This window comes from Schistocerca nitens, chromosome 6 (genome assembly GCF_023898315.1).
Source record: "Schistocerca nitens isolate TAMUIC-IGC-003100 chromosome 6, iqSchNite1.1, whole genome shotgun sequence".
Lineage (NCBI taxonomy): Eukaryota > Metazoa > Arthropoda > Insecta > Orthoptera > Acrididae > Schistocerca > Schistocerca nitens.
Genome location: NC_064619.1, coordinates 609,701,905 through 609,717,394, shown reverse-complemented (window position 1 = coordinate 609,717,394; position 15,490 = coordinate 609,701,905). Strand labels below are relative to the sequence as shown.

Below are 15,490 nucleotides of genomic sequence, written 5' to 3'. Positions count from 1 at the left end.
GAGGTACGAGGAATATGAAGTGACGACAATGTTTTGTTTGCAAATTTCGGGAGGAGGTCAAAGCGAGTCTTCAGATTTTCTGCTTAAGAAAATGCAGCAATAAGACTGGCAATAACATTCTGTAAGCTAGTAACTGGTGATGTATATACCAGTTTGAATTATTTTGCATTTGAAAACAGGATTTCAGTGATTATCCCTGGAACTGAGATATACTTAAGGGAGGTTCCTAGTCATTAAGTGAAGGTTAATTAACTTCCAATGCTTCATTTGCATTTCATTTTCATAAAAAATCATGGAAGAATATATTTATATTAACATCCTCACGCTCATTACTCGACAGATTTGGAAATTTCATGATGCCAGAATCCACAAGAATGGGGATTGTGGTTTCCAATGTCTTATTTTTTGCGTCATCAATGTCTCTTTCTATTTCTAGTAGTTTGTTGAGGAGCTACACATACTCCATTTTTTTGTTCAGATTTCATGTACCTCAGTTGTGCTATTAAGTCACCACAGTATGAATATTCATCCACAGTTTTCATAAGTTTCCAACTTACTTTTCTGTGTTTTCCTACTTTGAAACTTATAGGATCTTTTTCCTTCACATTAATACGATTGAAGGCTTTTTGTCTAATATTTGATACTCTGGGCAACAAATCTCAAATTATTATTCAAATAACATTTAAAAGTGACATTCCATACAACTTTTCTTTGCCTGTGATCATCTATAAATTTAAGTGTGCTTCCTTTGGAGTCAACAGATGTTATTGCACACAAATTGTTTCGTGCCATTACCTCAACACATTACACAATGAAACACACATGGGCCCCAGCTACCTGTCATCTGCTAAAAAGCACAAAGATTCGCACCATAGAGGGGAAGCTATGTGCTTTACTCATGGCCACGATTTCCAGGAAATACACATGCAGAAATGCGCACAAAGCTGAACAGAAAACAGGCATTGTGCCTTTATAATGATGTTTACATTATCCACACTGATCATAATGTGTGAGAGGGCATTCAGCTGCACTTAAGGTTACTGTATATTTTCATTACGCCATCACATGTCACAGTAACCCAATTCTGCAATGTCCATTGTAAGATAAATTCTGTAGGCTCTATTCACACATATGACCATTTAGTAAAACATAGTTACATGCTAAACTAGTACCGGTACTGACTTTTACAATTACTATGTGATAAGCTACATACAAACTTCCTCTACTGGACAAATGAAAACTGAATGCTACATCAAATTGATTTCTGGGTAGTGTAAATTTGGAATGGCCAAGTAAGACTGCTTTCATCAACCTTGATCTCATACAGATGACTCTCAGTGCCAAAAACAGTAAGGAACATCAGCTAAACATATGAGTAGGATATGGTAGGTGGATTGCAAGCTTCTCAACCATTAATGAAAGATTTTTTTCAAGTACATGAGCCCTTGTGGCTGCTAAGTAACATCAAAATTTCTTACTCAGCTCCAAGTACCTTTGCCAAACTGTAAGAGTCACGACAATGACTGCTCATTACTTCATAGTTTCCTAGCTAAGAAGAAACTCTGAAATATTGAGATGCTGAATAAATTGGTTCCATCATCAGCTCCCTGAAAAGAAGGATCGATTTCTGCACACTATAATGCATGTGATAAAATGAATATTGTACAAGAATTTTATCACTATAGACCGTGGCCAGTTGCCACAACCAGTATTTCATCTGAGGAGCATAATGGTTCTGTTAGTACCAGTCCTTATTTGGTCCTGAAAACTGTTTATAGCAAGAAAAATTTAGAACTGAGCTAAGAAACCATGTAGCTTACAGTCTAAATCTTGCAAATCCAATAATAATAATAATAATAATAATAATCATCCTCGGACCTTACACAATACTTTAATTATTTAGGTCATATTAAACTGTGGGAAAAAATTATAGAGAAAGCAACTGTGAAAATTACCTGCAAGATATTTCTTTCAGCCAGACTGTTAACCAAATCAGTCCCATGTTTTGCGCATTTTAAGAAAATAATCAGTTGTCATACAAAAGGAATCTATTCATGATACAGATTGAAAATGAAAATTTTATTACCAACAGTGTTACAAGAGAGTAAAAGATAATGAGTTCTGCATGATTACAAAAATACACAGCAACAATTACAGCAATAATTTAATCTTCATTGAGCAACTCAGTTTTTGCTGAAGGAACTTCTTTTACACTTTTATTTTCTTAAAATAATTCCTTCTCTTACTGACAGTAAAGACTAGCTACATATTAAGATAGGACAAGAGAGCTGGCTTACAAGTAACAAACAGAAACAAGGAAACTGGGGTCAGTTATAACCAGTACACGTACACCACCACAGCACGAGGCCATACCCTCCATTCAACATTGCTTTGATCTACTACCTGGTAGAAAATAAAAAGATGTGTTCAGCTGCATTGGGATTGGGGAGATCACTCACAAACACACTCTCTCTCTCTCTCTCTCTCTCTCTCTCTCTCTCTCTCTCTCTCTCAGTAACACACAGTATTTTTTTATCTTTACTTCTTTAATACATTTGAGACACCATGGCAAATGTCTGCAACATGACTAGTGAGTAGTGACCATATGAGCCAACGATCTATGCAGAATGTAGTACATTACTGACAATACTTACAATATTTTTGTTCTCTCTCTCACACTCTGTACAAATAATTAAAAATTCTAGCACATCTACCAAACAAATGATGTTCCATAGGACATCTATCAGGAACAGTAATAATAATGTCTAACAAACTTATTTCACACCATAAAGAAATCTGCAAGTCTAAAGATTTTTTTTTTTCTTCGACACATCAATTTCTCAAATCTAATGGCAGCTCAAGCCTAAATACATATTCTCAATGAATACACAATATGAGAGAGATTTAACACTATACAGCATTTAAAACTTAAAAACTAAAACGCACACAAAAATGCACACAGTCTGATTTCAATATTAAATACCAGTTCAAGGAAGAAAACTGTTTCTCCCTTTGTTATTTATCTTTACATTTACAGCCCTCCTTATTGACTGTTATGTACCGTGATAATGTTTGTGAAAACTATACAACATTTTGTAATAACTGATATTAACTATCTATGCACAATAGCCTGGGCCATTTGGGGGTTGTGCATTTATACCACGTCTTCGCAGACGACAGTAGTGCTCTTCAATTCGTGAAGCTGCATCATCAGTATCTACAGCACTCCTCGGTGACCACAATCTTTCAGCCACCGCCGCAGCACGAGGCCATACCCTCGATTCAACATTGCTTTCATCTACTACCTGTTAAGTGAAAGAAAGAGTAATGAGAGAGAGCAAGAATTAACAAATTTCTCTCTTTGATTAGTTATTCGAAATCTTTTTGAATATAATTATAATGTTAAATAATAAAATCCTTGCTGCTATTATTGAACAAATGTATTTTTTTGCTATTGTGTGTACTCTCCTATATATTTGTAGCTCATGGCAAGTATAAAGATAGACATTATTTATGAACATGTAATATGGTTCACTCACAGCATGACAACTTGCCATACATATGATGATTCGAGATTTAATTTTAATATTCTTACTTTTCCTAAATTTCCCTTTGCTTCTAATGTAGTATACACTGTAAATCTGATAACAGTATTGTGCATAGGGCCTGACAAGGAGATTAAAGCATCCAGAAGGGCGGAGAGAGCGAAACTAAACAACACAAGTTGAGAGGGTATCTGATGTTATTTCACTGACTACAAAACTGAGTCAAATTTATAAAGAAATTGTCGGTATCAGCATGCTTATCAGTACGACATTCCAACCCCTCATCCCACCCCTGTTTCTGACCTGGATGACAGCACTGATTCAGTTGGGAAGGGTGTGGAAGCCATTGTATCCTGTCCGAGGCAAGCTGACCCACAACTGTTGTAGCTGTTCCTCAATATCTTGGATAATGGCGCTGGCACAGAGTTTATGTCTGAGATGATCTCACACTGTCACACGAGAGGTAGAGTTTGTGCAGTATTATTAGGTCCCACCTGTGCAGAAGGTGGGGGTAGGGAAGTGAGCAACAGTGGTGATAGCAGCTCCTTGTGCTCAGCACCGTTTAGTAGGGGAGGTTTAGATCCACAGCTGAAACCTGCACACAAATTCCTATCACATGAACTTGTGAGCATCAACTAGCGAGACTGCAAGCCACCATGTTAACATGTTATAAGTAGACAAGTCAATAGTTTATTATTAAAAACAAAATGGCTACGGGATTATACTGAAATTCCAGCAGTAGGAGCAATTTATTTTCACCTGTCTTACAGATCTTTTTTTCACTCTCTTGTTGGTGTGTTAAAATTCTCTTCTTTTCCCAAAACGTGGTAGGGTTTTCACAATTTCACCTTGATAATATGCTAATGCAGCTGCAACTGTGAAAAATCCTGAAAATGTCTAATATTGATCAAACAATTGAGGACGAATAAGGTCAACAGCTTATGAGAAGCTTGCGCTCAGTATAAAAATAGAAGTACAATTCCTTCACTTACACTGTTACTAACCAATACCAATTCTCATTTCACCATCTATAAAAAGCTCTTAAAATAATCATGTTATTTCACTGGAAAAAAAATCTGTAGTTATTTGTATATTGCAGTAGGTAAGAAAGTTTTGCATGTTAGCAATACAGCAAAATATTCTCCATTCCACATGCTATCATTTTAGGCAAATTCTTTTTGGTATTCTGGACCCTTTATAAGATATAAGGAATGTTATGAATATTTCACTTGCACACACAATCTGAAGAAAGTACACCATTTACAATCCATTTTCTCAAGATTAGCAATTAATTTGGATCTCATCTCAAGTCTAAAGAAAAATTCAATACATTAGGTCCATTGTGCATGTAGCAGTATATGGTCTAACATGTAACAAATCAAAATATATAGTGACTCCATTGCAAAGTATTCAAATTTTGAACAGTACTTCGTTTAATATAGAAGTATCACAATAAGTATGCGGTCATGACATTATAACACTAACAAATGAGGCCATGAGATGCACGAGATTTTTTTTTTTTCTTTTTTTTTGCTGAATAGTTTCTTTAGAGTCTTATCAGATAGACTGCAGTGCAGCCAGCATGTGCACGCCTTCATTCCTGAAGTGTATACGACTTGGACAGAGTGTGTTTCGCTTGTAACAGATGAAGTGCACAGTTCAGTAAACGATAGGCAACTGAGGTGCCTGCCCACATTGGAAAAGAGAGGTGAATTTGCCCAGCATCGAGAACAAGAATGTGTTTCTGTTCACGGGCCAAGTTATCTTGTGTGACCTCTAACTCTTAAGGTCTTGGGCTGCAGGGTTTACCTTGGCATCATCATTGGAGCCTTTGGAAAGAGTAAGCTCTATGCCAGCACTGGGTTTCACCATCTTTCTTTTGGTTTACCCATTTGCTCAGAATGGTATAAACAGGAAACTGCACAGGCACTCATCACAGTCATTCGTATGGTATAACTATAGCTCAGAATAGATTTCTGCTCAACACAGCGCAGAAAATGAGTGGCAGATCTCTCTCTCTCTCTCTCTCTCTCTCTCTCTCTCTCTCTCTCTCTCTCTCCCCCTCTCATGCACACACACACACATTTCAGCAGCAAGGTTGGGTAGTGGGGGTATGGGGGTATAGAAAAGGTGTGGGGCAAGGAGGGGAAAGGATAGCAGGATGGAGATGGATGAAGATGCTGCAGTGCTGCCTGTGTGAGTGTCCATAGGCATGTTGACGATAGGATCATGGGCTGCTAGGTGCAACATTAGGCAACTGTTGGATGGGGGGAGGAAAGAGGGTGAGGGGAAGGAGATGCAGCAAATGGTAAAAGGCTATGCAGGTGTGCTGGGATGAGGGTGCAGGGATGGGGAAAGGAGATGGAGAAGAAGGTGCGTGAGAGGCTGGATTGGAGTGGGAGCAGGAAAGGGTATGAGGCAGGTGGAAGATGGGGGGGGGAGAGTTCCCACCTGTACAATTCAGAACATTGTGTGTCGGTGGGAAGAATCCAGATGGTGAGGCTGTGAAGCAGCCTTTGAAGTCAAGCACACAGTGTTGTGCTCCATGCTCAGCAACTGGGTGGCCCAGATGTCTGTCACCCACAATTTGGCGGTGACCGTTCATGCATACAGACAGCTCATTAGTGGTCATGCCCACACAGAATGGCACTCAGTGGTACACTGTGTGACTCCATTTGCATGTGGCCCAGCAACTGATGAGGCAGGAAATGTCTGTGATAGCGTTGTAGTGGGTGGAAATGGGAGGGTGTATGGGACATCTTTTTCAGGCGTATAGGCCTTGGGGCTAGGAGTTGGGAACAAGAGTGGAATAGGGATGGACAAGGACATTGCGTAGGTTGAGTGGGCAGTGGAATACCACTGTGGGAGTGGAGAGAGTAGTGATGAGGATATTTCTCATTTCAGAGCACAATGAGATGTACTAAAAACCCTGGTGGAGAACATAATTCAGCTGATCCAGTCCTAGATCGTTTCAAGTGACCACTATTACCTGTTCCATCAAATGCATTTCCTGCCCCATCACAGATAGAAATAACTGTGAAAGGAGCCATTTGGCCTATCAACTTGGTTGCAACCACTATGTGGCATGGTACATGGACACAAACAAGCTGTCTGGCTGTCTGTACGATGGGCCACAGCCGAACTGTGGCCAAGAGACAACTGGACCACTTAATTGCTGAGCATGCCATGCAACACTGACTTCAATGACTTCTTCACAGCCCAAGCCATATGGATTCATCCCAGCATATCTACAGAGTCCTTTCCCCTTCTCTCTCCCCCCCCCCCCTCCCCCCCTCTCACATCCCCTCAACACGGCCTCCCAATGCTGCATCTAGCAGACCACTACACTGTCCTTGCCATGCCCCACACCATATCCCACACACAGTGCTACAGCATTTCCCCTCCTCTTTGCCCTGCTATCCCTCCAACTCTTACTCCTCATGTAAAATGTGCAGAATTATTGTTTAGAACAACATTTGGAAGTGTGTGCCATAGAACTGTCTTTGAATAACTCCCATAAATCAATAACTTTATCTTGGAACTCTTCCATTTGGTCCATGTTTGCATAGAAAAACATCAATATGGGAATTGTGAGTCTGCCTTGATGCAAAACACTTTGTTATCTGTTTACTTATTTATTTATCTGTTTACTTATTTATTCCCTGCAAACCAGTTTTGGTAACAAATATTGCTGTCATCAGTGATTTCTTTAACGCTATAAAACATTCAGATATTAGCACAGTTATACAAACACAGTAACACATTCTTACATTTTTACTGTTTGTTTTTTGAAATATAGTTTTCTGTGGATACTTCCATACAACCTTACTGTTATGGCAAGTTTTTAAGAATTGTCGTCGCTGTTAGCAGAATATTTTCTGTGCTTTTTCTGTTGCCGTTTTTTTCTCAGTGTTCATCATGTCATCTGCAACTGTGTGGGTGGCTGTTAGTAAACAAATACTAATAGGTGAACTTACTTATGTCAGTATTATACACTTGGGGCTGCAGTAGTGTTGCAGAATACAGTTTTGGTGTGTACTGGGTTGTTACTTAGTTATTCGTGTATTCACATTCGTTGGACGCATTGCAAAAGTTCTGTTTTTCTGTGGATAGGATCAGTTACATGCCGTCCAATGAATGTGAGTACAAGAATAACTAAGTAACAGCCTAGAACACACCATAACCATAGCCCCAAGCGTATAACACAGACATACTTAAATTCACCTCTTTGTATTTGTTTACCAACAGCTGCTCACACAGTTGCACTGAGAAAAAAAAACAGCAACAGAAAACACACAGAAAATACGCTGTGAAAAGTGACAACAATTCTTAAAAACATGCCATAATGTACAGTAAATAAGGTAGTATGGAAGTATCCACAGAAAATTATATTTCAAAAAATGAACAGTAAAAATATTATAATGTGTTACTGTATTTATGCTATTTTATGCATGTTTTAGATTTAAAGAACCTGTTGTAACCGTGACCATTCCGTTCGTGGGGTTGCCGTGAAGAAAAGAGCGGCCTGCGAACAACAACACAAACGGGAGCAGACTGACACAAACAATGAAGGACCTTATGAAAAACAAGATAGAAACAACAGAGTCACAAGAACCTAAATAATCAACCACGTCCACTCGTACATGGAACAAGAACATAAATACGCTGTCTGAGTTGAAATGTCAATAGGTGCACGCCAAGGTTAGACTGACTGGTGGAGCGAGAGGCAGGTGCTTAAATACGTGATCGAGGATGATGCTATTGGCCACTGAGACCATGTGTTCCACCGTGGTGCCCTCACATTAAACGTGGGCCAGGAGGCGCGTGCGGCCACGGCGTATGGCGTGACGGTGCAAAGACCTCTGTGTGTCTTCGACGTCCATGCCATCTGGTGCAGATTCAAGAACTGTGGCATGCGGTACCAGAGAACCCACTGATGATGGCAATATTTGCCACCAAAACTAGTTTGGGGGAATCAGTAGTTACAGTGCACAGACACCCTCAGGGAACTTTAGTCTGATTTTGAAGAAGTTAGCTCTCTTAATATACTTATTCAAACACAAAAGAGATGTGATAGTGCTTGGGGACTTCAATGTAAACTTTCTAACAAATTTCGGAGACAGATCAGACCTAGAAAATCTGATGTCCACATATTATCTTGCTTCTGTAGTTAGCTTCCCTACTGGAATAACTTTATGTACAAGCACACCAAATGATGATATATCTACACACCAGACCAAAATAGGCGATACAACTAACAGTCAAGCCTTGAATGGTCTCTCTGACCATGATGGACAAGGACTCACTATAAATAGTGCAAGTATCTATGAGAATGATAGTGGCCCCAATTGGTAAATAGCTAGGACAATTAATGATGAAAGCATTCAGACTTTTAAATCACATCTCCAAGCCACAGACTAGATACCTGTGTATAATTTAGAAAATGTGAATTCAAAGTACAATGTTTTCAGTAATGAAGCAGCACTGATATTTGAAAGTACCTTCACGAGAAATACATTTAAGACCCAAACCATAGAACATACCAATAACTCCTGGATAATCACCGGTATTAAGATTTCATGCAAAAAGAAACGAGAGCTGCACATCACCACAAAAAATTCAGACGACAACCACCAACTAAATCACTATAAAAATACTGTAAAATACTAAGTAAAGTTATTCAGAAGTCAAAAGTTTATATCTGTGCATCAAAATTAATAAATCTAGTAAAAAAATGAACAGTATGGAAAGTGGTAAGGAGTCAGACTGGTGCCTTGTCCCAGTACACCCCAAAACATTTTTCACTGTAATGAAGGTAGACAAGTAGAAAATCAACAGACTGCATCAAAAATGAGCACTTTTTAAGCATTGCTGAGAAAACAAGACACAATGGTTCCCTAGAAGAGGCCTTAAAAATAATGAAAGATCATTTCCCAAATTCTACAGAGAAGATAGGCAGTGCCTATAACACTACAGGAAGTAAGAAAAATCATTATTTCTTTAAAAAGCAAACACTCAACTGGTGTCAATATCTTCAGCACTGATATTTGAAAGTACCTTCACGAGAAATACATTTAAGACCCAAACCACAGAACATACCAATGCCTGTTGCAATCAGTTCAGTGAAGTCCTAGTTCATACAGGGTGGAGAAAAATTGTGCCACGAAATTTTAACCCTGGATAGCTCATGCCAGTAGGAACCAAAATTACTAAAGTTGTGCAGGTCGACAGTGCACAATTTTTAAACTACAGAAACTTGGCACCACACGCTTCGATTGACTGTGGGTTTGCCCTGTTGTCGGATGCTCTGGACAACGCATGACCGCGAATGCTTTGCCTGCCGGAGATTGTGAAGTATACAAGGAGGCCCACACACTCGGTGGTAGCCCACCAGCCTTCCATTCTGGGGGTCTGGGGGCGAATCTGCCAGTGTCCCAACACATCGAATGTAGTTTCATGATAAAATGTACTGCGAACAAATCCATCAACAGCTATTAGTTCGTGTACAGAAACTCTTTTACAAATTGTGTAGGCCCTGAAAAGGGCCTTTTTTGTAGCCAGGACATTGTTTACTTAAAGCAGGTGCTCAAACTGGCGACCCTTTGACGTGACACCAGCTTTGTAACGTCGAAAGGTTTTTTGCTGAACTCTTTCAAAGATTCCTGGCATTGCCCTGATGTGATTGGCGGCATGTTGAATGTGATCCATAAGTTCCTCTTCGTTTCTAGGTGGTTCGCATCTGGGCGGGTGAACTAGAACGTTGAAGAATCCGCACAGGATAAAGTCCGGTGGCGTGAGGTCTAGTGAACACAGGTGCCATGTTCTAGAAGCACCTCTACCAATCACCCAGCCATCGAAGAGCTCATTTAAATATCCACGCACAGCATGACTTACATGCGGGCACCCCATCATGCTGCAACCACATGCATAGCAGTATGTCCAGGGGAACATCTTCCAGCAGGCTGGACAGAGTTTCTTGCAAAAAGTGAAGATAATTTGCCCCGGTAAGTTGCAGTGGTAGACAGACCGGCCCAGTCAGATGGTCACCCACAATGCCTGCCCAAATGTTGAGCGAAAATTGTTCCTGGTGTCTGTGGATGTACTTGATGTGATGGTTTCCCCTTTCCCAGTAATGAACGTTTCGATTGTTGTAAAGACTATCCCAATGGAAGAAGCACTCGTCGGTAAACAACACAATGGCGGAGAAGTCGGGATCTTGTGCTACATGTTGCAGAAACCACTGGCAAAACCCTAGCTTGTGTTGATAGTCTGCCACAGGACTTAGGTATTGAAGATGGTGGAAACTAAATGGATGCTGGCCATTATCCCTCAAAACCTCCCAGACTAACCAATGAGTGACCCCCACGTCATGTCCAACCACTTGAGTACTCGTTGTAGGTGCTACCTCAAAGTGCTCACAGTTCCTTCAAATGCAGCATCCCGTCATGTTTGAGGTCTTCCAGCATCACCATGATATCCTGCTAATGAGCCTGTTTCACCAAGTCGCCGGTGAATTGCTGTAAAAGTTTGTGGGTGTAGGTGGCGTCTTGGTGGGTACCATTCCCCATACAACCATTGAGCTTCATGCACATTACCGTCAGCTAGTCCATAAACAAAAACCGTATCTCATTCTTCAAATGAATACTGTGCCGCCATGCTTACTGTATGACTAAATCACAGATGTGTGTGTGTGTGTGTGTGTGTGTGTGTGTGTGTGTGTGTGTGTGTGTGTGCGCGCGCGCGCGCTCCGAATCGAAGCTTATGTGTGAATGCCTCTGACATGAGATAGAGACAAACAGCCAAGCCTATTTGACACATGTGCGTATCCTCCTGAAAGCTTGTGGAACATGTCAGTGTACAAAGTAATTGATAATTTCGAATTGACTGGCTCATTGCAGTGTCACTCACTACTGGATCGAACTTGGCATCAATGGATGGCCACAATTTGCTCCAGCTCTTCATTATGGTAGCACTCTCCACTTTATCCCATGCTTCAACTGCTTGGAAAACAACATCATGTATGTTAATTGCTTTCCACACCTTCAGCATAGTCTCGATAGAGTAGTTTTCACTTTCATTCAGCAAGACAACGAGAAGTGAATGTCAATAATGATGTTCAACTGATTAGAAAATTCCCTGGTCCATGGGCTGAATTAGGGCTGTCATACTGGGTGATAGAAAGAGTGCTTGTATACCATCGAACCTTGGAGAAACACCTGAAGGATAACTGGGAGCATTGTCAATTGTTGTTTGTTAAATGTGGCTGCTTTTTCCTTTATAATCACGTCACTGACTGGAATTCCTTTACTGTGTTGTTGTATGAACCATCTATGAACAGCTACGTCCAGTTCTTCATTCTCACTCTTTCGCATAACCTTCCATTTTCCCAACTCACTGTCCATTTGTGTTGAGTACTGTCGAATAATATCTTCTCTCTTTTTGATGTCATAAATAGTTGCTCATCCAACACTGAACTCAACAGCAATGGATTTCTGTGAAGAACCTCGATTTAACTTATCTAAAATTTCGGGTTTCTGCTTGAGGTCTAGTGTAACGTGTTTCCTTTTAGAAGACACAATTCCAAACTGTAGAGAAAGCTACAATTTCAAATACAGTATATAAAGCATTGTTTAACTAAGCATTGTTGTGCACGATAATTCATTGTGCACTTGTTTTTGGATGTGCGCCACATTACTGAGAGGCTGGACTACTGAGGGCCGGATTCCCGGAAGTTCAGTGTATCTTGCTTCAATGTCCCCCCCCCCCCCATTCCAGATTTTCTGTTGTTTGATGTAACTAGAAACGTGATGTACTAGACTGGGAGAAAGAATGTGTGGGAAATACTGGTGTAAGTTTCCCAAACACTCATGAGAACTGTCACAACAAATTCATTTTTTGCAGGGAAGCTTTGATTTAGGCTACAAGGCTTGCTTGGATGGCTCCATTGTATGTAAGTATATGGATTAAAGTCTGGCCCAGCACACTATCCAGGAAGTTTCAACGGATGTATTTCTTTGAAATGTTTCTTGCACCACTCTGTGTAAAGATTTCTTTGCACGTCATTGTCAATTTACTGACATGAGAAAAGTTATATATGGATGCTACATTTTACATTGTACATGTCATGAAACTGTTTGCTTTGATAATTATGTGACTGAGAATTCTAGCAGAATTCTTGTGAATACCACGGCTGAAGTTTACTTACTTCTGCCCACATTGCAGCCTCCCCACCAATCACCAAGTCATATTGGGATTCATTGTATGGAGAGAAATCCAGTGGCTCACACTCGTAATATTTCTGCCAGTCTCCACCAGTGCTGAGATGGTCCAGATACCAGCACTCCGACAGCAATGTGTAGTGGCCAGCAGCAGTTACCTTAAAAAACATAAGAAAATAAAAGAAAAAAGAAAGAACATGTTGATACAAATGAATATCATCACCTCCTAATCAAGTTTAGTATCCATAGTTTCAAAATGTCTTAAATTAATTACAGGCAATGATGTGTTGCCAGCTTAGGTGAATGTCACACACTAACTTACAGAAAAAAAAGGCCTGAGAATTTTATGTAAATGTGTGAAACATGAAAGAGAAAATGGAAGAGAATGTTGAGAAATGTGTAACTACTGATGTGTTAAAAGATGACCTAAATAATGTACTGTGAAAAATATTTATCTGAAAATCAATTGGGCAGTTAAAGGAGAAAGGGAAAACAAATGTTTAATGAGTCCTGGTCTGGCATACAAGTTTTATTCTGCCAGGAAATTTAACATCACTACAATAAGACATAGTTTAAGTCACTGAGATGAACAATATGTGAGACACGTTCCTAGAAGTTCTGGTAGCATTCATATGGTGTCATCTCTTTTTATATATGTGCAGGGAAACCCTGCTTTTACACTTTTCAAGTATTTCATAAAAATGGTGTAAGATGCGTGAAAATGTAAAATGAGGGAAATAACGTTTTAAGCTATAAAAGTGATGTATAGGTTACCCTTTGCATTTTTACACTTTATGAATGATATCTGTACATAATAGAAACTTTTTTTATTAGCTGATAGAGGTTTATTGTGTAATAAAAACTGCTGATGTCACTGTAACTGGCAACTGTCTGGGAATTAGAAACATCTGACTCAATTTTATACATCATAACCAATGTCATTGGAAAGCCTGCAGCTGTCATTCATTATTTAAATAATGAAACACTGCAACAGTTACATATTTTTCCATGCATAGCACAATATGTTTTCAGAATCTTTTCCTCATTGTCAAGTGCAAATATTTGCATAAGTATTTTGTGTGGTGTTTGCACATGTGTTGTTCTGCATCTCTTGCACTGTAGTCATCTTTTTGAGGCTAGCAAGTACTGTGCCTCCTGAGTTATGCAGAAAACCACACATGTGAACTATCACTCACACTGTTTGTATAACATCACAAAAATACATACATAAATACTGCACTTGACAACGAGAATAAATTCTTGAAACATGTTTTGCTCAACATGAAAAAATATGTAACTGGCGCTGTGTTTAAGCCAAAAACAATTGAGCAACAGAAAGGGTCATGATTTTTAATGAACCTACTTATACTCCCATCAGTCACCAAGTAGAGCTTGGGATCGGCAGGAGATATGGCACAAATTGTTCCAACTTTTACCCATTTACTGGTTCAAATGCACTGAGTGGAGAGCCGCGGGGCTCAAATACTTAACCATGTAGCGTTTCTAAAAACTACTTGATGGCCAACGCCATTCCAGCATCATTTTAAGCCAGTTTTTTCTCTGACAACATTTTTTCATAATGCTTAAATCTTGGGAAAATTATATGTTGATGCAAAATTGGGTGTGAATTAACACTATAGGCATAGGTATTTTGACAGAAGTGATAAAAAAAGTCTTAAACAGTGATAAAATATTAAATATGGGAAAGCTCTCCACCAACTCATTGGGAGGGTGGAGAAGTGGAGAACGCACTTCACTTCCAAGGAACAGGCCTCTGCATCTTCCCGGAAATCTAGAGGGCCTTCAGTAACACAACCTTCGATTCCATGGTAAAGGCAGCTGAGGTGCATGACCTAGGAACCACTATATGTAGGTGGACCAGGGCCATGCTTAGGGGAAGGAAGGTAGAGGCTACCATGATGAATGAAAAGATATAAATAAACACCACTAGAGTTTACCCACAAGGAGGAGTTCTATCCCCTTTATTGTGGAATCTAGTAGTGAACAAACTCATTAAGGAACTAAATTCCAGCCAATGCTTTTGTCAAGGATACGCAGATGACCTTGTCACAGTAATACTTCACAAATTTACTTACACAGTTAGAAACATGGCACAAGGCACATTGGACATTGTGCAAGACTGGTGCATTAATCAGGATCTAAGGGTAATCCTAAGAAGACTGTTGTGGTGCCATTCATGAAGAGGAATATCCAACACTCAAGTTGGAATCTAAAGCTCTTCGATGAAACTCTACCTGTGAAGAGGATAGTGAAATATCTAGGGTAACCTTAGATGAGAAACTAACATAGACCCCTCACATTAAGAGCACCTGCTCCAAGGTGAAAGGTACTCTAGTGAGTACCAGAAGGGCTTGTGGTAAAGCTGGGGCCTAAGACCCAGAGGTATGCACTGGATATACACCACTGTGGTTAGACCTCTGATTTCCTACAGGGCCGTAGTGTGGTGGAAGAAGGGAGAACAGCAGGTTTTTTTTTTTTTTTTGTGGGGTTTAAGGGCGCTCAACTACTGAGGTCATTAGCGCCCAGTCACTGTTGTTAGAGCACATGGAATCTAGTAAAACTCAAGGGGAGGGGGGGGGACACCAGAAAGACCTGACAAAGATGCAGATAAAATAAGTAAAAAGGTTAGATGTCTTTGGACAAGCCAGTCAAAGTTATAAAACGCAGAACACGAGCAGCTGCTCGAGCGTCATCAGCTAAAATATC

General features: G+C 39.9%; 1 protein-coding gene across 1 annotated transcript in view; it reads right to left on the bottom strand.

Annotated features, from left to right (window-relative positions):
• Positions 1-2,151: 2,151 nt before the first annotated feature.
• LOC126263045 (beta-hexosaminidase subunit beta-like) overlaps positions 2,152-15,490 on the bottom strand; it is a 136,620-nt gene continuing 123,281 nt past the window's right edge. Inside the window, exons 8-9 of the mRNA XM_049960020.1 lie at positions 12,751-12,921; positions 2,152-3,305 (exon numbers count right to left, since the gene is read on the bottom strand). Of these exons, the coding sequence (XP_049815977.1) occupies positions 3,117-3,305; positions 12,751-12,921 (360 nt within the window). The 3' untranslated portion in view covers positions 2,152-3,116. The remainder of the gene's footprint in view (positions 3,306-12,750; positions 12,922-15,490) is intronic.